Here is a 26,989-nt window from a genome sequence, read left to right as displayed (position 1 = left end):
AAACACTATTTCAAACCACTGCAACAGCTACAGGTTAGCCACCGCTTCAGAAATAACTGCTTTATAGTCTATGCTAAAGCATATGATCTACAGCTCACATGCCTGAACCGAAAATGCTACTTACCCAGTATGCATCTGTTATTGGCATATAGAGCTGTAGAGTCCTATACGCCTCCCCGGGTACCTTTACCTGTTGCAGTGATATCTTTCTTGGATACAATTTACATGGACATCTCCCTTTATTACTTTACTACCTCCATCATCACCCTTTATGGCAACACAATCTAAGGATGTAGTCCTTGTCCATGCGCCGATCACTGAAAGGAGTCACCTACCTCGTGACTACAAGATTTCTTCGAACAAAAACAAAGTGCTAACATCCAAACCCACATCCAGACCCAACGCCAGATAGCGACCTATGCTAAAGCATATGACTCTACAGCTCTATATGCCAAGAACAGATGCATACTGGGTAAGTAGCATTCTCCTTTTAAGTCTGGGTTTTGATAGAACGGTTGTCAAACAGACCTTTTGCTAACAATATATTTAGAGTGGGTTTTGCGTCCTCCCTTTCAACCTCTGGTTTTTGTTTTTCAACCATCCTTTATCTACCATTTAACTTGGACTTTGCTCTAATATCTCTGTTCAGCCCAGTGGAATATTCGTCACATGTAGTACTGTTGGCTGAGTGTGTTCTTCAACCTCCACTTGTGTGCTTACATTGAACTCCACGAGGGTCTGCTTTACAAAAGGGGCAGTCTGCTCCTGTTGGCTCGCCCACTTGTCTCTCATGCTAATGTACCAACCCTTCATGCTTTAGCACATTAAACCCAGGCCAATTGGCGTTGTCACTACTTGTTTCTTTTGCTTTAAGCACACACTGGGCCTGCATCGCTGCCACCACTCTCTCTGTTGTTTCCCCAGCTTGTTCTTCCTATACAATTTCCCTCCTCCTTCCGGTACTTATTTTTATTTTATTAATATTTTTTCTATCCACTATTCCCTGGGCACCCGCTCAAAGATGTTGTATTTGAACAGTAAATTAAAAGAAAGTGTCCATTGCAACATCATGACGCCTTTGTACAAGCGTGGTTATGAATGTGCTGTATGCATCATTATGTTATGTTGATTTGTATAGCTCACTAATCGCCCCATAGACAGTGGCGGCTGGTGACATTTGAAAGTGGTAGGGCAGAATAGTAGACTATTTGAGGGCAGTGGCGGCTGGTGACATTTGAAAGTGGTGAGTTGTACAATTTTTGCCATACGAACGACCTATGGGGATTCGGGTGGTGGGGGCGAGTGGACAAATGGTGCATTTTTAAGCACATTTGAGGAAGCAGGAAGAATAATTAAGCAATACGATTTAATTATTTAAGAAATTGCCAATTTTTATGAGCTATAAAGGACACTTTGCGTATGCTGATATCATTTACCCATATTAACTTTTGAACACACTGATACACTTGTAATGATTTTAACTATACAATAAATACATTCATTGACTGCAATGCTGTACATCAATATGATGACGCTATTTCCTTACATTAATTTTCTGTTTTCATGCAAGAAACACCATTTAAAAAAAAAGTGCAGAAAATATTAATGCATTTCAAGTAGTACTCTGTATAAAAAATGCCTGCATGTAACAGCAAACACTTCCCATGTTATCGTTTCCCAAAATTTTCAGTAGAAAAGCCATCCCACGTCGTCAACAGAGGCTTCCAAGTTATCCGGTATGGTCAGATTATCAATCCCTGATTAACTGAAGTGGTCAGGACGTTCATGTAATGGATTCGCCTGCACTAATGGACTCCGTGGATCTGCGCAATCAAATAAACTGTGGTGCTAAGAGTGGTTTAAAGCAACACACAACATTCAGCAAAGCATGCATTTCTGTCCAGACCTCAGGCTACTTTTGACTTTTTATCAATTTTTTTTAGGTCTGGCCTGACAACTTTAGCTGCCTGCCTGGCTCGTGCAAATAATAGTACATACATACAGAGAGGGTCTGTTTAATACTGGTCGGTTCAAACAAGGCTTGTGACTCTTATTTAGATTAAGGTACACCACATACGTTTTTCAAAACACAGAAAATATGTTTAAAGAGCAAAATGACTTGCTGCAAAAAAAGCATGGAAAAGTTAATAATGTAAAGCCACATAGCGTATTTTAAAAGGAAACCAATACCTCGGGCCTATCGCCATGCTCTGAGACACCTGGAATACTGCACTCCACCAGCACACCAACACCCGCCAAACCCAATGGAACATCCCAGTGGTCTTCTTTCTGAAGATACTCCGATGGAGGTAACACCCTCTCCATCAGGCAGTGCAAGGTGCACGCTGCACCTTCACTGGACAAGCGGCTACACAATCTAAACAGATGCAGCTGCGAGGTAAAAACGCACAGAGGGGAGTCTGTACACACAGGTCAGTGAAAAGCTGCTGTTGTGAGACACTATAACCTTTTAACTATCTCTGGGTTCCTTTGAGCACTAATCTCGGACCACCTGCACGAGCGGTTGCTAACAATTTGCATCACTGACCACGACCCTCGTCCTCCCACAATCAAGGCGCAGCATATTTCTCCCTCCAGGAATGTCGACAGGGTTGGATGTGAGGGAGTCCCCGCGAATAAGAACTGGGGGCTTTGATCTATATTAAATATGACAATGTGGTGAATACCTGCGAGTAGCATGTCTCTAACAAGTCCCAGGTATGAAAATTTAAGGAATTAAAGCAAAGAGAAAAAACCGAGTCGCCCAGGAGCACACAGTTATGTCAGGCGAGGTGGCCAGGATTCAAGCCTCAAATAATCAAGTTTGCTTTTGCTTCCCGATCGCGTCTTTCTTCGCGATTCTGCTTCTTTAGCCGCGGGGAGGGGGGGGGGGGAATCGCGCACGGGGGGGGGAATGTAATATATTTTTTAAAACTTACCTCACAGCCGGTCCACGGGTCCACGCCACCTCTCAGACCTCTGCTCTCCTGGGCGCCTCCACGAACGGCACTGGAGGGGCCTACCAACCCCTCTCAGCCAATCCTGGCGCTGCCAGCAGCGCCAGGATTGGCCGACGGCACAGCTTACGCTACGCCCGCCGCCTGCCCATTAGGAGACCGAGGGGCTCCTAATGGGCATGCGCAAGCCAGTGCAAATACAAGTGCGCATGACTGGGCACGGGTGAAAATCCGCTCACCTTCCCCACTCATGCGCACTTGTGCTGCTGCCTGTTGCCCCATGTCTGACACAATCATGTCAGTCAACATGACGCCGGACCGCCCACCCCCTTCAGACTCTGAAGGGGGTGGGCGGTCCAACGTCATGCTGACTGACATGATTGTCAGTTGGTTCTCCCTCGGCTGCTCGGCATCTTTAAACTTAAGTAAACTGATTCAGTTTACTTAAGTTTATAAACGCCGAGGGAGCTACGGGCGGGGGGGGGCTACGCCCCAACGCCCCCAATGGACGAACCGCCACTGCCCATAGAGTATCCAGGTGCTTGTGTAGGTGTGTGGGGCTTTATTTGTGCTGTTGCTAATCTACCTTTTATTTAATAATAATTTTTTAGGCAAAATGAATGGCCAAGGAGATGCTAAAAGTTAAGATCTATTGACTTTGCTTGGAGGGTTGAAAATAAGTGTTAGAGGCATGTGAGCTGTAGATCACATGCTTTGCATAGCCTGCCATCTAGTGTTGGTGCCAGATGTTTGCACTTTGTTTTTGTTCGAAGAAGTCTTTCCAGTCACGAGGTCGGTGACTCCTCCTTACTGTGATAGTGTGCATGGGCATCGACTCATTATTAGATTTTTTTTCCGCCATTAAGTTCGGATGCTAATTGCGGCGCTCTGGTTCGACACCGTTCTCGGGTTCCCCTCGACGCGCAATCCACTACCCTCAACGGTATTGTTTCTCGATCCAGATTCCCATCTTCGCGTATCGTTTCAAGTCAGTCATTGATCTGACGTTTCGTGGAGGGCCGTTAGGCCTACCCGCGTCAGGCTCGTTAGTCGATGGAACGCACTCCATTCAAATTCTGTCCCGAGTGTCACGCTAAATTTCCATACAACAACTTGCCCAAAGTATGCAATCTCTGTCTATCTCCGGAACACGAAGAACGAGACTGTGACGCATGCCAATCGTTTCGATCAAAGAAGACGTTCCGTGAATGTCTGGCTCGACGTCACAAAATGCATCAGCAAAGTAGCTCCGCACCAGGTAACTTCAGAGACGACTCAGACCGTGAAGAATACCACGCGCAGGAAGCCAAAGTAGAGTAAGAACACCTTTCCGTGGCCGAATCGGAAGACCAAGTAACACAGGGTCAACGTATCATGAGTGCGGAAACTTTCTTCCTCTACCACTTATTAAAGAAAAAGGCTCTTGTCCTACCTCTGCACTCGGCCCTAGGTCGGCATGAGAACGTTTTGGAGGCACTGGCCAGGCACCAAGACCTAAATCAAAGCCTTCCGGCTCTGGATAGAGCCGGCCACATACCGATGTGGAACCGAAATCTTCAGCATCGAAACCCAAGCATACCGATGTTGAACCGAAATCTTCGGCATCAAAATCGAAGCATGTTGTTGTGGCTATTCCCGCTGCTTGCCATGCTATTCTTTTGCCCGGGGCATTAATTAACTTTGATCATTCTACTCCTATCGGGGGACGTTTCTCCCGATTTCTACCCGTCTGGAATACAGTCACCTCAGACAGATGGGTTCTACAAATTATCCAATATGGTTAATGCCTGGAACGAACGGTCACTACCCCAAATATTCCTCCAAGACCACACACTGTCTCCAGAACATCTGAACCTTCTCAAACCAGACAGTCTCTGTTAGAAAAAGGAGCTATAGAGTCAGTCCCATTACAATATCAAGGGACCGAGTATACTCCCTATACGTCCTAATTCCCAAAAAGGACGGCTCTCCAAGTCCTAAATTAGACCTGCGAGATCTAAATCTATACATCCAATCAGATCACTTCATATGGTAACACTCCAGCATGGGCTCCCACTTCTTCAGCAAGGCGACTTTCTGGCAACTTTAGATTTAAAGGACGCCTGCTTCCATATTCCAGTCCACCCTGCTCATTGCAAATACCTCAGGTTTGTGGTAACTGGACAGCACTACCAATTCAAAGTGCTTCCTTTCGAAGTCACCACTGCTCCCATGGTTTTCGCCAAATGCCTGGCAGTAGTCTCAGCTCATCTACGAAGACCACACATTCCAGTCTTCCCATACTTAGACGACTAGCTCATAAAATCCAGCTCGCAAGCAAAGTGTCTACAACATACAAAACAGTGAAGCTGCTCCACGATCTGGGATTCACAGTAAATCTGTCCAAATCCCATCTCCAACCCTCCAACACACAAGCCTATTTGGGAGCCACTCTAGATACACACAAGGCTCTGGTCTATCCCAATACGGCCAGAATCCTCCACATTCAAACTCTACTTCCCATTTCCAGCCTTAACACTCCTTGCCAGCTCAAGTGTTCATGCAGTTACTAGGAATGATGGCGTCTTGCATCCTAATATTCCCCTACGCAAGACTTCAAATGCGTCCCCTTCAGGAATGCTTGGCACGCCAGTGGAATCGGGGTCAGTTATCAGATCTAATGTTGGTGGATGGCTGCACTCATCGCTCTCTGCAGTGGTGAAATCCACAAAACCTTTCCAAAAGGCGGCCCTTATTCGACTCGGTTCCACAGACCGTGCTAACCGGTTGGGGAGCTCTTCTCCAAACTCACACAATTCAGGGCATGTGGAGCCTGCAGCAAAAGCATGTTCACATAAATCATCTAGAGCTTCTAGCGATATTTCTAGCGCTCAAAGCCTTTCAAGTTCACTTGGCAGGCAAAGCTGTCCAGATACGCACAGACAACATGACAGCAATGTATTACATACAGAAACTGGAGGGGGGGGCACTCTCTCCAGCTGTCAGAACTAGCACAGACCATCTGGAGGTGGACCATACTTCACAAAATGCATCTCCTTGCAGAACACCTTCCAGGAGTAGACCATCAAATCGCAGATCTGCTCAGCAGACAGCGACAACAGATCCACAAGTAGGAACCCCACCCTCGAGTTCTCCTCCCATTCTTTCAGATGTGGGGCTTTCCAGACTAAGATCTGTTCGCCACACGCCAAAGCGCAAAATGCCCAAGCTTCGCCTCTAGGTATCCACACCCATTGTCCAGAGGTAATGCACTATGGATGAATTGGTCCGGGATATTTGCCTACGCTTTTCCGCCTCTCCCACTTATTCCACTAGTGGTTCGGATGCTCAGGCAGGCGTCCCGGACACTAATCCTAGTTGCTCCCACATGGGCCCGTCAACTGTGGTTCACCACCCTGTTGGAGCTCTCAGTAGTCCCTCACCGCAAACTACATCTTACACCCAATCTCCTCAAGCAGAACCGTAGAGATATAAGACATCCAGATCCCGGTCATCTCAACCTTGCGATCTGGCACCTGAAGTCAGTTTGGTTTCCTTAATCTTCCATCTCAAATCAAGGGTGGGGGAGAAAGAAGTAACTGTAATCCATTCAGCTTCCTTGTTAATACATCAAATATCAAATGGGGAATGGATCACTTGACCTGAGTAACCAGGGTTTGTAAATGTTCGTGTAGTATACCGATAAAATACCCTCATTCACGTACAAAGGGGGACTGGCTGTATATCTTGATTCTCCGCCTGGTTCTTTTAAATGTGACTGCATCATCATAGGGTTAGTTGTTATGCTTCCATCACCTGGAGGTAAACCACTGGTTAGTACAGTAGTGATCGGGGGAAAAAAAACCATGTATAGGGTTTTCTAGTGCAGTGAGTTTCAAAAATGTTGATATTAAAAAGCTCGTATAGCCAGATTAATGATTTTATTAAACCTGGGTTCGAGATGTTTTTTTTTAAATTGTCGTGCGTGGGAAGATTGATTAGGAATCTAATACACTCAGGGTGTCCATAAAAAGGTCGACATGTTTCAGCCCTGGTGGTTGCCCATGTGGGTCAAGTGGGCTTTCTTCAGGACCTAAAAAGGAGTGATGGAGACAGTGTGTGAAGGGGTCTCTGTGGATAGAGACTGTATATTTGAAGGGTCTCTATGAAACTGGGTATATTAACCAGATCCTAATGAGGTCCAATGGTACCTGTGTAGATGAAAGGAGGAGACAAAACAAACATATATAGATTGAGAATGTACTGTGTGCATTCTCCAATGTCCAAGCTGTCTTTTCAAACGACAGAAGAATATCAAAGTAACTAGAAAATGGCAATTCTTTAGCTCAAGACAGAGTTGACTTTTTAGGCAAAGATTCTCTGTTTTCAGCGAGTTTATAAATAAGTAATGGTAAGGTAAGGGTAGAGTCTGTAAGTTGGTGGGTTAGACCTACAAAAGCGCCCTCCGATATCCTTGCTTATACTAGGGTGTTAGTTAGTAATGCGCAGGTATCTGTGCAATATGGAAGGCTTGCGGGGCGTGTGTTTTGTATAGTGAATATTTATACACGATTGCTTTATGGTGTGAGTTAAAGGCTTCCTTGGTGATAGTCATAGATTATGCTATGCAGAGATGCGTGTAGTATCAGTGGCCCCGTGATACTTCCGTGTGCCGGTTAGTAAGGTGGCGCTACTGTGTGGCAATGGTTATCTCGAGATGCGTCTACTATCCGTAGTCCCGTAATACTTCCGTGTGTCGGTTAGTTAGGTGGCACTTCTATCGTTTATGCTACAGTGGTAGTTGGTAAAGGGGTTGTGAACGCGCAGGTACCTGTACAATCTGGAAGGCTTGTAGGGCGTGAATTTTTGGTGAGTATCTATACATGATTTTTTCATGGTGTGAGGTAAGGGCTTCCTTGGTGATCGTCATAGATTACATTATGCGGAGATACGTGTAGTATCAGTGGCTCCGTGATACTTCTATGCGCCGGTTGAGTTAGGTGGTGCTACTAAGTGGCAATAGTTAATTCGAGATGCGTCTACTGTCCGTAGCCTCGTGATACTTCTGTGTGCCTGTTAGTTAGGTGGCACTTCTATGCGGCAATAGTAAATTGTGAATTTGTTGGTGTCAATCAGGGAGTGTGACTAAACATCATAGGACAGTTTTAGGTAGGATATCGTCGTCCGTATGTTTGGCGCTTCTATCTATGGAGCTCCTGGTCAAAGTTCCGGTATAATGCTAAGGAGATACTTTTTATACTTTTGCGATCAGTTTATCGAAGTCATTTGTGTGAGAAACGTGTTGAGAAAAGCGCGGTCTCTTTTCGTGTTGGTCAAGAAAAACAAATGTCGTGCACAGGCGTTCAGAAACTCATCACATGTACGCGTGTCTCCCTATTATCATACCTTCTTATCTTATTGTCTACGCTTCATCGGGCGGCTAGGGAGTTCGTTACCTGCTAAGTAACAGCAAAACATACAACAGTTAAGACTCGTGTCAGTGATACATTACAAAAAAAAATTGTGGCTTTTGCTCCACCTCATAAAGGCAATCCCATCTCAAAATCAGGTATTGCATTGTGGATAGTCAAATTAATTCAAACATGCTATGCTAAGCTAAAACTAACATCGACGATTCCCCCTAGAACGCACTCCACTCATAAGATAGGGGCTTCTATGGCTTTTTTTTAGGAAACATCCCCATAGATGACATATGCAAAGCTGCAACATGGTCTACACCACACACATTCACAAAGCACTGTTGTGTAGATGTGTTAGCAAGACAGCAAGCTAACGTGGGCCAGGCAGTTCTACGTACACTCTTTCAAACTTCTGCAACAGCTACAGGTTAGCCACCGCTTTGGGAGATTACTGCTTTCTAGTCTATGCAAAGCATGTGATCTACAGCTCCGATACCTCGAACGGAAAATGCTACTCACCCAGTATGCATCTGTCCTTGGCATGTAGAGCTGTAGATTCACATGCGCCCATCCGCCTCCCAGGGTACCTATATACCTGTTGCAGTGATACCTTACTAAGATACATACACATGGACATCTCTTTTCTACTACTCTCACTAACCCCATTATCCCCATCTGCGGGAAAACAATCTAACAATGGAGTCGATGCCAATACGCACTCTTACCGAAAGGAGGCATCACCGACCTCATGACTGGAAAGATTTCTAAGAAGAAAAAACAAAGTGCAAACATCCGTACCCAACACTAGATGGCAGGCTATTCAAAGCATGTGATGAATCTACAGCTCTACATGCCAAGAACAGAGGCATACTGGGTAAGTAGCGTTTTCCATTTTGGAAGCTGATCTCGGTATTGTCAAAATGGTTGAGTCCCCATTTTAAACCAATAAATAAAGCTTCATTGTTTCATCTGTCCTGACTAGTGGCTCTTACATAATCTGTAAGGGCAGTCAACATTGGTTTTGTCAATCCTAGAACACTATGTGGTTTTGTGAAATGGTTAAAGCGACTGCATGTTGGTTAGTCCTCTCCTTCTCAAGGAACTTTTGCTTAGATTCAGATGCCAAAGCTGACATTATTGTGGGTCAATCTGCTTTGAAGAGTATTTTGATCAGGTTTTTTTCTGTTGCCCATTTCTGTTAACATTTTTGCCATCCATTTCTTGAGAGAATGGTTTAATAGTTTGCTGTTGAATTCTAATGCTTAAGAACTGCAAGTAAAGCTGCTGTGATGCAAAGGGAAAAGCTATGTACTTGTAATTTTAGTTTTGCACCATAGGTACCCTCATTGAATTCATAAAGTCCCTCCTGCCTCTGAAGATAGGTATACATTCAAATCTCTGAAAGTTCTGGGGCTATTAAGCGATTGCCAGTACAACACATTATGAGATATCAAAGCTGCTAGCTCAGTTTAAGGCCGTGTACATTTTTGGATCTGTCAGCAGCAGAGACCTTTTGATTTTACTAAAATTATTTGTATAATACATGTACCGGGGCTGTCAACAAGTTCTTTTCATCCATTGGTCTGTTGTCCATGTTGTTCTACCATCCACTACTTCATATAGCATGGGGCACTCTATCCGCCCTCTTTAGTCATTGGCTAAATTCACTGTGAGTGAGTGCACTCTGCTCTTTTAGAAGGGGCACAACTGCACACAAAGTATCTTCAGTGCCAAGATCTACCAAGCGAATGTGTACTTTTTCGTACTCAAATGTTTTTGCTTTTCTCCTTTGTTGTGTTTTAATATTTGTGAGGACCTAGCAGTTTCCTCAAATACTTTCTTATAAAAAATAAAAAACGTGATCAAGCAAACCAAGCATTGACAATGCCTGAACCTTGCAGCCAATGACAGAACTCATGGGTTTCCAATGTTGCCATATAACAGCTACCTAGCTTGTTCTATTTTCTTTCATTTTCTGCTTGTTTCTCCTCATTCTTTTTCCATAGGTGCGAAATATAGATTTTATTTTGCAATATTGGTTGAATTCTTTTTTTTAATTGAAAACAAAAATATCCAACAAAACTTGAAAATTTAGCTTCAAGCAAGCTTTCTTGTGCATTCCTTCCATTACAAATGACAGGCTGTTGGGTGAGGCCAGTAAGATGGCTAAGAGCACTTAGAATCCACTAGCTGTGGTCACATGTAAGTATCCTGCAGAAAACCTTGCATCAGATAATTTTATACACCTGTGGAACTGTAGAGGCTATCCTGCACTCCTAAAGGGCAGTACGGATGACATGAAAGGAGGCCCTACCTGACTGATCGACTCTGAAAACAAACAAGTTGCTGTGTTGCAGACTTTATAGGGCAGTGTGTGAATTGGTCACTATCTGCGAAGGACAGGCAGATCTACAAGTTGCCAGCCTAGTGTAGACTGGTGGAATAATCCCCACCTGATCGCAATGGCAAATCTCCCTCAACTGAGGCAAAGAGAATACTGGGACACCTGTGCATGCCAACAAGCTTGGCCAGTACTTATGTCCATAAAAGCATGTAATTGAGTTGAATGGTAACATGTCTGAGACAAAGTTGATTCTGCACTATTCTGATGGTAAATTATTTTATTTCCTCTTGTGTGAATCTACTCATGTTGATGTATACTTTTGCTGTCCATTATACTTGGATTATATCCTGTTGCTATTTTAACTCTCATTTTCATCTGTCAGGGCTTAGAAGTTGAAACATACTTTTTCTCCTTCCAAACAGGTGGCAGTGAGTGTCTAAAAGCAAATGCAAAGTCTTGTGGAGAATGTATACAAGCCGGACCCAACTGTGGGTGGTGCACAAATTTGGTGAGTTATTTTTTAATATATAAATGTGGTTTGCTGTTCTGTGTTGCAAATTGTACCTTACAAAGTATCCCCTATATTTCTTTGAACAAATCCTCTATATAAGTGTATGAAGGAATGTTCTAGTCTGCTCGATGCACTATGTAGTTAGGCTAAATTTGCAGTTAAAAGGAAGACCATTTTAATGCCCAACGCATTTTATCCCCTAACAAATTGTATCCCCATTTGGCTAATCTGCTCTTATTTTTCTAGAATAATGCCTTTTGTCACCTTTTAATTTTTTTTAAGGGTTTTTGGGAGCGGGGGTGTTGGAGGTAAACATGATTTCAAGTGCAATGCCATAGAATTTTAGGCAAGCATACAACATGATTTACGAGGTATTCTCAGATCAAACCTAGGAGATCGACTAGGCTTGCTCCAAATCAGCCTCAGTTTGTTGGTTGATGTGAATCTTTACAGTAGTTTTTAAAATATTAAGTGGAAAAAGAAATGGCATTATTTATACATAACTATTTTGGTTCTCAAAGCTCGAGAAAACATAAGTGCCTGGAATCACCAGGTGGTGGGTGAGCACGTCCCTCACACTGAAGCTGTTGCAGGGTGCAAAATCACAGTAATGGTGTCAGGGGCCATTAATGCTGTTCGGTCCATCAAGTGTAGAACGAGGATGTCCTTTTGAGGGATTTTTTCTTAAAACTCTCCTTTTGAAGGACGTTGGTCACATGGGTCTGTAGAATATACATCATGACTGGAGCATTTTCCCTTTATTCTGCTCCAGGTTTGCACAGAAGGGCAGAGCGCAAACCAGGAGATAATGGACGTAGTGCTGAATCGTTTCAGACACTCACCCCCAGTCACAGAGCTGGGTTGAATCCATCATCATCCTTTAGCTCACTTTGCCATTTCAGTTCAGACCCAGCCATTTGCATATGCATTTCCAGTCCAGGGAGGACCTGGCCTGGCAGTTCGGGCTGGACTGTTCTCATTGGGCACAGGGTCAAGACTGATTTGCATATGGCTGGGTTCAAACTGGGATGGCATGGTGAACCAAAAAAACGATGGATTTAGGCCCAGATCTCTGTACTGGGGTGAATGTATGACATTTGTTCTGCATTCTGTCCATCAATTGTTGTTTTTGCATTTGTACAGAAGGGCAGCCACAAGGTTTGTAACCTTTTTCTACCAAAGGGTTACTACAAGGAGGGCCGACTTCCGTACTGGGTCCCTCCTTGGCACAACAAGCCACACCGTACTGCAATCCACTGACCCCAATGTCGGCGCCATCAACTCCAGATGACACATAGCGGTTTCCAGTGCTTAGGTGATGCACCTGACCGAGGCCACACACTCCTTTATCTGAGCACAACCTCTTTACCTCCCTTCTGATTCAGACAGAGTGTCTGTACCTGCTTGAAGGGCTCTTGTCTTTCATTCTTTATTTGGCACAGGTTCCGATAATGGGAGTTATGATGCTGTGGCTGGGATTGCTCAGCCTTACCTAGATGACAGCCGTCACGAGGTCCTCCAAGATGGCAGTGTTCTGTATGTTCCCCAGACATTGTATTAGTTCCCGCCGCGGCCGCTGCAGGTAAGCGCGGTGGGGCGTTAGGGCCAGGTGAGGGGGGAGGGTTGAGAGACGACCACAAATGAAAATTAATAATTTATTGAATTTTCCCTCGTGGTCGTCTCCCAAACCCCCCTCAACTGGCCCCAACGCCCCACCGCTCTTACATGCAGCGGCCGCGGCTGATTAGTTCCCCTTCCCCTTCAGGGCCTGCCATGGAAGACAGCGCCTCCTTTGCTTTGGTTATGCAAAATGTGGCTTAGATTCTTGATCTTCAATTCCCACTCAAGAAGATAAAACTAGTGTCTGACGGAGCTATTGCAATCTGGCCAGTCGAGTTCTGAGCTCTTACTTTCATTCAATGAGGCTCTTATAGATATGCTCTTCAGTACTTCGGCCAGGGACAATTGTGCTTCGCCAGACGCCCTCACCCTGCTCTGTACGATCTATCTTTCCTCAAATAGTGCCCCACTACTGAGACCCGTGTGATGCAGGCTTTGGCCAGTAGAGTAAACAACGACTTTGTTCCCATTACCTCCCCCCTGACAGGGAATCTAAGAAGAAAGCAACTTGATATGCTGCTTTTTCCTCTAAAAAGTTTGGCCTTTCACTCAGTGAATGCCACCAGCCTTTTAGGCTGCTGCTCTCATGCCTTGTGACCCTCTGTTGTCCAAGTATTACCCATGGTCCCAGGATAGGTAAGAATCTTGTGGTCGTGGTACAGCCAAGTTAACCATCTGTTGTAGATTGGATACCTCTGACTCCTTCAACAAGACCATTTGTAGGCACACCTGGATGCTGTCCACTGGATACGTTCAGGCCAGTCTTAAGGACATGCAGTTTGATGGCTCCCCACTTTTTGTTATTAAAGCAGACTCTGCCCTTGAGCTTTTCAAGGATAGAGCCACAACGACCTACATGGAACTTTTGGGTCCACTGTGCCAGCCTCACCAGTAGTTTTGCCCCGGTTTGGCTCTGAGTATTGTATCCCAAGTTCCTGGGCATGAGCATCTGTTCTCCGATCAGTCTGCCCCTTTGGGAGGATCTCCTGTTCCAGCAGCAGTGCAGAGTTCTGCATCCGAACTGGTGTATTCTACACCTCTATCTTTGGACTCTCCTATATGCATTGGCATGCGTCCTTAGCTGGAACAGTCTTAGCTAAGTAACAGAGATGCATAAACTTGAGGAACCTAATAATTTCTCTCTTTTTTGACACACTTGAAATTTTCAAAAAGCTTTTCCAGATTTGGAGGAAACTGGTGCGAGTGTAGTCTTCGTGAAGAAATGCTGGAAGAAATGTGACTTAGCAGGGCGAGAGACGTCTTGTTTAATATAGACTGCGCTGACGTGATTCTCCAGTATGGGATCTGCTCTGCAGCACCTTAAAATACTGCCTTGTATGGAAAGGGGTTCCAACCTTGTGGTTGACTGCTCTTCCATTTTTCCCTTAGGGATTCTTGTGAATGTGTGACCCTGGAATTGCCCTCCTGTTTGGGGTGACCGTCTCCAGTTGGGGTTGCATACTACAGAACTGTATTGCTAGTGTGTGGCGGATGCTTGGTGCCGTAGCAAATGGTGCACTAATGATGGCCTTGCCCTGCTTGCACTCCTGTGGCCTCTGCTGTGCATATTTAGTGTGTGCGAGGGATGTATGTGGTACTACTTGTTGATTTTATACACTCCACATTGAAGTTTTGGAAGATGGGTGGGGACATGCACCACTAAATACCATATTTGTTCAGATTAGTTTATCCTCCGAAAAATACCCCTTAAATTCAGTTGTGCCATGTTAGCAGTACTCCTTGTTCATTGGTAAACACAATTCTTTTCTACCTAAGCACGGCTCGATTGAAAAAAGTTTGAAGACCTGTGCATTACATTTGTGGCTGCTTTTACTGTACACAATTTAGCACCATATTTCACAGTTTTTATCACAATAACAACTCTCAGACTATTCTGCAAATCTTTACCATTGTTGGGGCTACTAGGATTGGGCGGTGAGGGGGGCCAAAATAGGCAGCACGGTTTTGTAAAATATGCAGCATTCAAAGGCAAGGTATGTCACATTCTCCGGCAATAGTAATTTGATCCAGTTGAGCTTGCAGTTATTTTTGTTTAACGCTGCATTTATGCGACGGGGCAAATGCAGGTAATTTACAATTGGCGGTGAGCACTGCAGCAACAGAATTGCTAAATTTCCTTATCACTGACCATTATCTATTTGGTTCTCGACAATTTGTTCATGAAAGGTAAACATAACTTAAATGTTCTAATTTCAGTCAGGGTACTTTGTTAACTGTACATAGATGAAAACCGCTTCAACAGTTTTTTCCTTCTGTAGACAAAATAATTTGCTCTTTGAAAAACATCTATTTCAAGATTCCCCAGAATAAACGTGTAATGTAAAAAGCATACATGACTGGTAACTTTTGTATTATTGTCCTTTTTTGCTATGTTGAGGTCCTAGTGACCTTTACAAAATCACTTGAACTTTAAGAGTTGAAATCTTTATTGGTCGATTAGTTAAAATCATACCAGTCGGCAAAATTAAAGTACCAAAAGCAGTAAGAAGAATAAATAAATTCTATTAGGTTCTTGAATTCAAGAAATGCTAAAGGGCTATCGGGGATAAAGCAATGAATAAGAATGAATGAATGGTGAACTGCTTTTAAGTTTGTGAGTGCCGTCCACACTGCAACTGGTAGCAGTAAACCGATCCAAGACCAAGGTACTTGTGCTAGAAGATGTCAGGAGTGTCTAGTGTCTTGGTCTTCTCTTCATTTAAATATGACCGTTGGATTAATTATGTTCTGCTATGTGGAGTTGCTAAAACCTTTCCATGTGCAGTCCAGAGGTCGCTCATTCCAAATAACTCTTTAAAAAATAAATTTAAAAAAGCGTAAGAAATATAGTTCTCATTTCAGTACACATTACAAGGTTAGGTTTGCCTGGGTTGTTTTTAAAAGGCGGTGCAGGGGTATGAAAGGGCCATTGGGTTCTTGGCTGGCAGGCTTATTCCTGCTGGGTCCGGAGCAAAAGTGATTGTGTAGAGACTGGTGAGCAGCCTCCTTGCACCCGGTCTTCTTGCCATTTTAAATATGCGCTTTGCGGAGTTGAGTTAAAAAGTTGCTGTTCATAGTAGCTAGAACCGATTCTGTGTGCAAGCCCAGCATTGATTTAGAAAAACTCAAAACAACGTAAAGAGTGACAGTCTCGTGTTGGTGCAAAATGCTGAATTAGGTTTGTTTAGAATCCTTAAGCTAGGGCTTTTGTTTTGAGAGGCAGTGCTAGACCATACAAAGGCCTTTACTTTCATGACTGATATGCATGCTACTAGTGGGAGCCCTAAGCCGATCAGGGACAAAAGTGCCTGTGCAAGTTAGTGGTGTTTGGTGTCAAGATCTTCTCGCCTCTCAGGATTTCAGAATGGAGAATTATATGTTAACTAGTATAGCTGGTGTGATTTGTAAACAAATATGTGCCACCCCCTTTCTTTCAGTGTTGAGGTCAAGATTCAGGGTAGGTGAACTTGTTAAAGACCGGTTTGATGCCTTCTTTAGGGCTCTTTCAAACCCCTGGAGATAATTCACAGACCGGGAGATTGATTGGGGCTCAGCTGAGTTGAGGCAGACAAGTGTGGCTTGTCTGCAGGAGCGTACCCCCAACTAGTTCCAGAAAGGACGCAGCCACTGTCGATGGAGGATTTGGTTAGACTTGAAAAGGCATATCATGTGTCTTGCATCCTCTTTTGGGTGGCTGCACAGTCTGTAAGCCACCTTTTCTTCTGCCCTCAACCAGGGCATGTCATATGGGTTGGAAGACAGGATCCGTAGTCGATATTTAAGGTATTAGCCTTTTATCCTGCTGTTGAAAACATCTCCCGTATATTGCTGTGTTTTCAAGGTTGTATAGCTGTTTAGTACTGTCCAGGCGTGTGAGCGTTTCTCTAAGGTTGCCCTATTGCTGAGGATGATAGTATTTTGTAAGTTTTGTTAACAGCTCTTTTGGTTTCATAGCTCGTTCCTACAGACCTTAGTTCTGTTAGACCAAACAGATCGATTGTTTCATTGAGAGAGTCTCTGGCAAGTGAGTGATAGCTATTGGTTATTTCCAACCATGCACTGCAATTTATGGTGTACTCCTTGGCGGATTGGAGTCTGTAGCAGATAGTGGCAAATGCTGCTCGCCTGGCAAGACTGCTTTATTAACCCGAACTTGAACGTGGCCTGGGCAGGTGATGTGTCGCTGGGGAGTTGGAATATGTGCCTGTAAATTCTTGCAACAGTGGTATCAAGGATTTTCGGGGGTCTACCATGTAAGGCCTCACTTCCTTAAGCAAGGGTGGGGATCACCTTTGCCTTTGTAATTCTAAAATAGGGTTAAACTATTAACCTTTTAGATTTCTGAACCGGGCAGTTAGCCCTGCAGCCAAGGCAATTCCTTCTCTTTTGATTGCTTCTTCTCTGGTTTGAATGAGCCATTGCTGTCATGTAGGAGCCCAAGGTATTTGTATTCAGTTGTTTTGTCAACCTTGTTGGAGTCAAGAAACCAGCTAGCTTTTACATTTGTTCTTCTGGAGCAGTTCATAATTTTCGTGTTTTTGCTGTTTATTATCAGATTGTTCGTGATGGGGGGGGGGGCGTTGAGGAGGCACTGCATTCCAACCTTAGTCCGACTGTTTAACACCATATTGTCAGCATAGAGAATATTTGAAATAATTATGGACCCAAACTTTGGGGGGTGGGTGTTGACAGAGGTCAAGGCTGTGGGCAGGTCTGCCAGAAATAGCTTGAATAGTGTAGGGTCCAGGACACACCCCTGTTTGGGTCTGCTGGACGTTGGAATGGCCCTCAATAGGTTGGCTCCTCTTCCCAGCTTGATTCTAATCCAGGTGTTGGAATATAGGTTTTAGAGGGCTTTTAGGCGCACTGAGGGATAAGCCAACTTTTTAATTTTCTCCAAAGCCTGTTTCGATTTGTGCAGTCGAAAGAAGCTTTATAATCGAGGTAGAGGGGGAGTTTGGTGCTTTTCCGAGTAATCTAGTATTAACGACAGGGCCATGATATTTGCTGAGGTTCCAAGGTTTTTTGTTTTTGTAAACTCAGTCTGGTTAAGCGGGATGATTACATTTGTGGTGGACCATTTGAGTAGGTGCTCCAGTAAAATGCCTGCATTATATTTTGCCTCATTGCCTATCGGGTCTCAGACTGTAGTTCTCTGTTTCGGATTTGTTGCCTCTGTCAAAATAGGCAATATAATGGAGCCTTTCCAAGATGCTGGTATCATTGCTCCTGTTTGGGCATAATTGAATAGTGGGGCCATGGCCTCAGCCCATTTTGTCGGGTCAGTCTTAAGGATGGCCTGGGGGATTCAGATTGGGCCTGGGCTCTGGTAGTTCTGCCCTTGGTTATCTGTCAATGTACTTCATTTGTGTGACTTATAGGAATGATGGGCACACTGTCTGTCTTTGAGGTGTGCAGCCCTCAGGTGAATCAACCCCCTTCAGGATTTGATGTTACCAATGTACTGATGTAAGAGTTGAAATGGGCATGCAAGAAGGTGGCCCGTGTGTCCTCAGAGGCCGGATTCCAGATGAAGCTGTGAAATCTTTAAGGCATTCACCAGAAAGCATTAGAGTTGTGTTGCTTGACGGCCCAGATTAACCCCTTGTGTGCCCCGCCCTGTGCCGGGCGTTTCATTAGCGGGCGGGGCTCATAACGAGATAGTCTCGTCATGGGCACAGCGCAACCGCGGCCCATGACGAGACCATCTCGTCATGGGCACTCAAGGGGTTAATTTGGCCCAGAAGATTTGTGTATTGCCTCTTTGCGGTCCAGATCGCCTGTTTAAGTTCCAGTTTTGTGCTCCTCAATTCTGCTATGAGTAATATTATGCGTGAAGGGCCTTGTCAACCTTCCTTTTCAGTAGTTTCATTGCACCACTCTTGCAGTATTTTCTGCTGATCGGTGGATGAGGTGCTGATTGGGCCTTTTTTGGGATCACTCTTGAAGCTTGCTGTTTAGAAAAACGTATGTAAATGCTTCCAGTTGTCCCTTGCTGAGTTCCTGTTGCTCCGAGTATTTTGTAGGTGACATTAACCTTTTTGCACCAGCAGTCCCATTGTGGTGAAGGACCATTTCACTCTTTAGGCCAGTGGTATGTGAAGAGTGTGAGAAGTTGGCCTGATATATGATGTCAATAGTTCTAGTGTACACCCTGTATCAGTCCAAACAACCCTTATTGTGATTGGTTGTAAAGTCAACCTTATAGACCAGCTATCCTAGTGGTAGCATGGACAAGAGCAGTCTTAGGCTAAACTCTGTATGGCATGTGAAGCCAGCTGTTATACCATTACAATCCCTTGAATACCAAATGAAAGGACACCACACCAGGTATATATAAAATGAGAATGTATTTATTCTAACATATACCCTCAGCACTCTTTATGAGTTCAGAGGTCTAAGTACAAACAATTTCTTAAGTAGCATACGTCAAGTTACACAGGAAAATACAGTTAGGCCCAGGGGCCACGCAAACCATATACTAAGAAAGTGGTATAAGTACCACGTCACGAACAGGGAGTAGCCCTAGGGCCTAGGGAAATCGCTGGGGCTACACTACCCTACCAATAGTTAGGAAGTGGGAGGCCCACGGGAGGCGTGTGCAGTGTGGAAACACACACGCGGGTTACATTAAAGTCAATGGGAATGTAGTAGTCAGAAATAGGAAGAATAAGGACACTTCCGAAGTAACTAGGAGGAAGCAACTAAAGACTTAGACACTTGGATAGTCAATATCCACTGGAGCACCGGAGTACTCGCTTTACCTCACCCACAGGAGACGGGTGCATAGGTGTGAAGATGTGTCGGGTGTCGTCGATGGATGCCTGAAGAACAGATGCTGGCAGGCAGCCAGGAGGAAGATGTCCGGTGGACCCAAGGATGGATCTTGAAGGAAGAACACCTGCAAGCTGAGGGGACAAAGTCTGGGTCACTAGCCAGTGACAGTGTGGAATCAGGAAGGAACCAGGCGATGTCGTGCAGAACACAGGTGATGGCTTGAAGCTGGTCTCTGCAGCTGCGTGGACCAGGAGGCGTCGAGGACGACCAGAACCAGGGTACGAGCTGTCCCATGAAGGATCTTGCTGATGGAGTCGACGTCCCGATTGGAGTAAACAAGCCTTGGCAAAGGCAACCCACGCGGAAATGGAAATGCGTTTCAGGTGCAGACCAGGAAGGTCTGTGGTGCTTCTCTTTAACAGGGAAGCTAGGGCCAGTCTGAAGGAGCCAAACCAGCGGTGGAAAGTTAAAGGTTCGTCGTCACTGAGGCTACTAGCCAACGGGCCAGCAACCGGACAGACGCGTCGAGCAGGGAAATGCAGAAGGGCCCTACGCAGAACTCGTGGAGGGCTGATCTTCGGTGCAGATGGTGCTCGGGGTTGGGGCTTCTCAATCCCCAGAGCACAACTTTGAGGATGCCTCAGAAGCTGCGCTGGAAGCTACTCGCCAATTTTTTCCCAGGTAGCTGGTCCCACGTCTCTCATCGCCTCCACGGATCTCAGCTCGGCTGTGGATGTGGATCAGGGTCGGAGAAGTCTGGAAGTCAAGGCGCTGGTCGGGCTCTGCGGTCGGTCCCTCGTAGAACTTGGGCAAAGCAAACGGCAGGTTGCTTGTTGGTGCCTGTTTGCACGGGGTGGCCACTCCTTGGCCACAAGGGAGATTCTTCAGCCTTCTTGTCGTCGAATGTCGAAGGTCCAGAGTTTCGTGTCTAGTTTCAGTTCAGGATAATCCAAAGTCCTAGGGACTCCGCTCCCACTCTTATACTAATCTGGGGGGCTGGGTTACCTGCTAGGTCCCTCCTATGGGTGGGACCAGGGAGGGGGGTGGTTACACCCCCTTCCCTTTGTCCAGTTTCGCGCTGGGGCTGGAGTGCCCCAGCACCGGTTTGAACCGAGCTATGCATGGGACACCTTGTGTGCCCCAGGCAGTGTCTCGTTTCTTTCATCCCTCCCTGCCCCAATACACGAAGTCCTGTCTGGGGTGGTGCTAGCACCTCCCAAGGCAGGAAACCTATTGTCCAAGCCTCCCTCGCTGGAAGTACTCCCAGCAGCAGGAGGTCAGACTTGTGTCCGTGGCAGCAGCATCCATTTTGTGATGCTGGGGCTCTGGTTAACTTTAACTGGGTTAACTTTAACTGGGTAAGTAGGATTTTAACATGTCTTCTCCCTCTAGAAGGGGGGAATACTATCCTCATTGCCAGAAATGGTGTGGGGGTAGTATTCCAAAGTGTTAGACACCTTACACGATATGTTTTGATAAAGCTAAACCATAGTTACCATAACAGTTTAAGATTATAAGGCACTTTAAGGGTATATGGTAGGCTGTATCATAGAACAGCTATAAGGAGTTGGTTCCGAAAGCTGCAGACAGGCTCAGCTCATGCTAGAGCACCATCTCACATGTTACCAAGCACACTGCCTCCAGGATTGTTAAGGCCTGCCATAGGAGTGGCTTACAGGTTACCCATGTGTCTATATATAAGGTAGGTATAGGAATACTATACCTAAGCAAGGGGTGATTACACGACCTTGCCCCAGCTGAGTGATCAGCCAGTTGTGTCATGATGGGAGGCCAACCAGGGGTGGCATAATACATGCTGCCGCCCCTGGTAGGCCTAGGGTACACCTATGCCCTGGGTACCTAAGGTACACTGTACAGGGACCCATAAGGTGATCCTTACCAATTGAGTTATGTACCTAAAGTACATAGTATGAATTTAGAGAGAGAACAGCTGGGCTGTGGGTCTGATTAGCAGGCCCACAGCCACATCCAAGTCGAAAACCATTGAAGCAAAAGCAAAAAGTGGGGGTGACCATAGGAAGCAGACCCTACTCTCCTACAAAGAGTCTTCTGGTTCTGCTGTACAACTATTTTCCGTCAGGCCTAGGTCAAATTCTGGCTTCAGAGGGAGGTGGTCACTCCAGTTCTTAGGCCCATTTTGAAAGAGAGGACGAACTAGGGCAGGGATCCTAATGTGTAGTCTATAGGGGAGTTTGCATTGGAAGAGTGAAAAGCCAGAGCTGGGGATGTCACTTTGGAAACGGTCGTTGAGAACCCCGTAGACCACGATGCTCTAGTTTGCCGAGCAGGTTTAGGGCCTTTGCATCCCTCCTCCCAAGGTCAATTGATGCTTGTTTGGGGATCTCCCATTGATGCACCTGGGCCTCTGATTTTGTTTCTTGTTGAGTAGCCGAACAGTTTCATGTTGAAGTCACCTGTTACTATGAGTATGGAGCTTGGATATGACGCTCCAACTTTGACAATGTGTTCGATAATTTTTTTTGCTGTTTCAGCACAGTCTTTATGCGTGGGTGATGCATAGATGTTCTGAGGGGGTGACGGTGCATTGGCTCCGGCTGTTGGTTCGGTCAGTTGGATCACAGAGCCTTCCCCGCTTTGCAAAGTCCTTTCAGTGATGAAGGTTGTTCTGTTGTTGCTTGAGGCTTGATGACCGCTTTCAGCTCCTCAAAGAGTGCTCCCAGGATTCCAGGTCATTTGCTGAGTTTCTGCAGTACTGGGGAGCACGAGAACCTCCTTTTGATGAGATTGCTTAACTCTGCGATTTTTTTCCCGTTGATGCCAGCCATGTGCATGCCAGAGTCTTCAGTGCCTCAATTTGTGTATCCATTTTGGTGGAATGGTAGTCCATTGCATCAACCATTGATTGGATGGCGTTCAGCGTGGATAGCCAGACCCCGTTGTTAAGAGGGTCATTGTGTTTTGCTGCTTTACCTAGAGGTTGGGCCCTGGATGGTGATGTCATTTTCTGTTCTGTTCTCTTGGTCATTCTCAGTTGCATCTGAAGCTAACCTCTCCTCCCACTCTTGTGTTAGGTAGGAGAGCTCCGTTCTCATCGCTTGCATTACACAGGTTGGGTGATCGCGGCTGGTGTTTGTCTTTTCTTGACCCTAGATTGCTCTCCTGGTCTGCCCTGGAGGGCAATTTTAGGGGTAGAGTTCGTGGATCCCAGTGGTCTGTTATCTGTACTAAGGGCCTCAGTGCTGGGTGATAAGTAAATCTTGGGGTGATGGTTCCGGTCTTCAAATTGCTGACTGTCGTGGTGACTGCTCGGGTCTGATCTTTGTCCCCCCTGGAGTGCTGACAAACTGCTTGGGTTGGTGCTCTGCTCCAGCTCAGCATCCTTGATTGCAGTCCTCCCCTTTCCTACTTCATCTGTGTCATGGGAGTTATTCATGTGTTGGTATGGAGTGTTAGCCGCCTCAACGGGGAGGCCGGGTGGGGAGGCCAGGATCGTGGCTGAACACCTGGGTGAGATGCTTGTGACTTTTTGGACGTTGGTGTGTAAGACTAGGGGATGGTGCCTGAGTCCTGTGTCTTTTTTTTTTTTTTTTTTGTTCTTTTTTTTTTTTCAAACCGTTTATTACAGAATCCAAAAAATATACAAAGATGGGCCTACAACCTTCAGGCCGGCCGCTAGCAAACAGAAGGAGCATGTAATACAGACAATAGAACGCACGCTGCGGCAAAAGGGAATTCACAGGAGTTGAAAGAGGCGTTGGCAGCCACACCATCCGGACCCCACACGACGGTTTCATTTTTATATAAATAACAACAAAAAACAAGTCCACAAGGCAACCCACAGTCGGAAACAACAGCATGTGCTCCCCTAGGGGGGGGACCCCACCGATTCATAGGAATATCGAGGGGGGGAATAGGTCAGGACGGGGACTAAGTAAACTCATTGCCCAGAACCGGGAAGACAAACAGGCTAAGGAGACGGGGCCGGTGACGGATCAGGCAGTAGCGGCGGGGTACAGATTCCCCCACGGTAAGCGTTCCAGGGGCCCCATACTTTCACCCATGTCCCAGGCTTACCTCTCGCAACATACACCACCTTTTCCCGAAACATACACCAATCCATGTTGTCCTTCCACGCCGAGACAGTCGGCGACCTCTGGGAACCCCACAGTTGCGCAATGTCACGTTTGGCCACCATATATCCCAGTCGCCCACCACGTCTGCGGCACTGAGTAGTCGGTTGGCTCCCATACATTCAAAAGACATCTCCTCGCCTCAGGCAACAGCGGCACATGCGTAACTACCTGCAAAACCTCATGCACACCACGCCAGAATCGCACCACCTCCGGGCATTCCCACAGAATATGGAGAAAGGTCCCCAAAGAACCACACCCACGCTTACACAACCCGTCCACAGCATAGCCCATACGCATCAGCCTCGGCCCCGTAACATAGACCCTATGGAGTATCTTGAGCTGGACGAAGCGAAGGCGGGCCGGTATGGCCACCTCTTTCGGGGAGGCCACCACAGACACCCAGTCCTCGTCATCCAGCTCCAATCCATCAGCCCCCCACGCCTCACGAAGGCCGGTCAGCAGTCCCGAACGGTCATTGATGAGCTTTTTGTAAATTAATGAAATCGTGCCGTCCGGGACATGCCCATCTAGCACTCTATCCTCCAGAGGGGAGTACTCCGGGATGGAGGCAACGTCCGGAAATACGGAGCACAACGCATGACGGATCTGCATATAACGAAAGTACTCCCTGTCCTGCAGCTGGAATTCTGTCTGCAGCACATCGAACGTTTTGAATCCCCCCCTCGTCCAGAGATCGCCCACCCTGCTGATGCCTATCATGTCCCACTTCTCAAAGCCCTTCGAGGTCCACAGGGAGCCCAGCCGCTCAGATGCGTATAGTGGCGTCGCCCGGGTCAAGCGATCCTTCCACCCCATCGCCACGTTAGCCGTGTGCCACACCCGTACCATGACCCCCGTGGGGCCCGTCAGCCGCGCGTCATGCGAGCTAGAATAAAGCGCCCGATTATAGTCACCACCCGGCAGTAACATTTTATCCATCTCAAAGGCCGGGTTTAGGGCGGGCCCGTAAAGGCCGTGATTGATCGCAGCCAGCTGGGAGGCCCAGTAATATCGCTTGATATCTGGGAGGGCAACCCCCCCCCCCCGTCGTACCACGGGAGCGTCCGCTTCGCCAGGGCGATACGCGGCCTACCCTCCCAGAACAGTCGGCGCTGCAAACTCTCCACCTCGCGAAAGTAGCGTGCCGGGACAAAGTCCATTGTGTTCTGCAAAGCATACAGGAAACGTGGCAGCGACATCATCTTAAACAATGCCGCCCGGCCGAGCGGCGAGAGCGGCAAGCGCCTCCAACGCGCGACGTCCTCCTTCAGGCGCTGGAGGGGGGGAAGCAAGTTCTGGTTATATCGGGCCTCCGCGTCCAGGGTAATGAAGACACCCAGGTACCTAAATCCCCGCGGGGCGATCTGGATAGGACAACCCCGCGGAAGGATAGGATCCTCCCCAGAGAGGACATACACACACGATTTAGCCCAGTTGATGACCAGGCCGGAGTTGAGGCCAAATGAGTGCAATACATCAACCAGTACTATCAGTGATTTACGTGGGGAAGCCAGGTTTAGAAGAATATCATCAGCGTAAAGAGATATGCGGTCCTCATACTCGGGGGTCCATCGGAGACCACGAATAGAAGGTTCCCGCCGCAGCCACTCCGCCAGGGGCTCCAGGGCAAGCGCGAAGAGGAGCGGTGATAATGGGCAGCCCTGCCGCGTGCCCCTGCCCAGCTCAAACGGAGCCGACACTCTACCGTTCACAACCACCTGCGCCAGCGGTCCCGAGTACAACAATTTCACCCAACCGATGAATCCCGGGCCAAACCCAAACTTCGCCAGTGTCGCCCAAATATATGGCCACTCAAGTGTGTCAAACGCCATAGTGGCGTCCAGGGATGCCAAAATGGCCGGTTCCCGTATAAACGGGACACGCGCGAGCACCCCATGCAAGCGCCGCAGGTTAAGCGCAGTGTTGCGATGGGGGATAAAGCCGGACTGATCCTGGTGAATCAAATCGCACACCACGCCAACCAGCCGATTGGCCAACACCTTGGCGAGAATTTTGGGCTCCGCATTCAGCAGCGAAATAGGCCGGTAGGACGTGACCCGGTCCCGCGGCCTCCCCTCCTTGTGAATGACCACGATAGTAGCCAGACGCTGGTCTAGCGGGAGGGAACCCGCCGAACGGGCCGCGAGGAACATCGCACGGAGATGCGGCGCCAGCGTATCCGGTCGCAGCTTGTACAATTCGATGGGAAGACCATTAGGACCCATGGCCTTGCCGGAAGCGACCGAGCGTATGGCTAGGGCAATTTCTTCAGAGTTTGGGGCGGCGTCCAACGACACTCTGTCCTCCTCCGAAAGGGAAGGCAGCGCGATATCCCTAAGCAGGACATGGGAATCCTCTTCCGAGCGGGAGGACACCGGGGAATACACCCCACGGAAATAATCTGCAAAGCAATCGACTATTTCTTCCGGTTCCGTGACACACACACACCATCCAGTTTCTCAATCGACGGGACAACTCGACTCGCTCTCTCCTTTTTATCCAGCCACGCAATCAATTTCCCAGCCTTATCACCCACATCATACAGTCTCCCCTGTTGCTCTCTACTGAGGCCCCTGGCCGCCTCCATGACGAGGGCCTTATAGGCCGCCTGCTTGAGTCGGAGAACATGTAATTTGTCATCCGTCACCCCACATTCGAGGTCGCCCTCCAACTCAGTTATTTCAGTTTCAACACGGGTCACCTCCTCCCGCTCGCGCCTCCGGGAATTGGAAATAAGGGACAGGGCATCCCCCCGAATCACCGTCTTAAATGCCTCCCATAGCGAGACCGCAGATGACACCGACCCCACATTATCATCAAAATATCGCTTAAGGGACTTAACCAACTCTGAGCGAATGGTGGTGTCACGCAGGTACCAGGGATTAATCGGGGCCACCCTACCCTCTCCCCTCGGGAGAATATCGAAGTGCAATAAGAGCGGGGAGTGGTCTGAAATACCCCGCGCCAAATGGCGCACCTCCCCGATCCTCCCCGCATGCGCCGCCGGCACCAGGACATAGTCTAGTCTTGATAGACTGCCATGGGCCCCGGAATGAAAAGTGTACTGTTTCTGCGTAGGATGTTTCAAACGCCAACAATCCACCAGCCCCAAGGCATCCAATAGGCCAGACAACCACGCTTGGGCATGGGGGAGATCCCTAGGGGGGTGACGGTCCTCAGTTCCGGAAACCACAGCGTTAAAATCCCCCCCCCCCCAACCACCAGAATCCCCTCCGGAAGGCCAAGGAGGAGGCACCCCAGATCCG

The 26,989-nt window shown here is 47.1% G+C and overlaps 1 protein-coding gene across 4 annotated transcripts in view; it reads left to right on the top strand.

Moving 5' to 3' along the window:
• ITGB1 (integrin subunit beta 1) overlaps nt 1–26,989 on the top strand; it is a 324,864-nt gene that overhangs the window by 87,013 nt on the left and 210,862 nt on the right. For all 4 annotated transcript variants that reach the window (XM_085631856.1, XM_085631854.1, XM_085631857.1 and 1 more), the window contains exon 3: nt 11,123–11,208. In XM_085631856.1, the coding sequence (XP_085487982.1) occupies nt 11,123–11,208 (86 nt within the window). The remainder of the gene's footprint in view (nt 1–11,122; nt 11,209–26,989) is intronic.

Source organism: Triturus cristatus, chromosome 10, assembly GCF_964204655.1.
Source record: "Triturus cristatus chromosome 10, aTriCri1.1, whole genome shotgun sequence".
Classification (NCBI taxonomy): Eukaryota; Metazoa; Chordata; class Amphibia; order Caudata; family Salamandridae; genus Triturus; species Triturus cristatus.
Note: the sequence above shows the minus strand (reverse complement) of the source record. Positions and strands in the feature narration are given on the sequence as shown.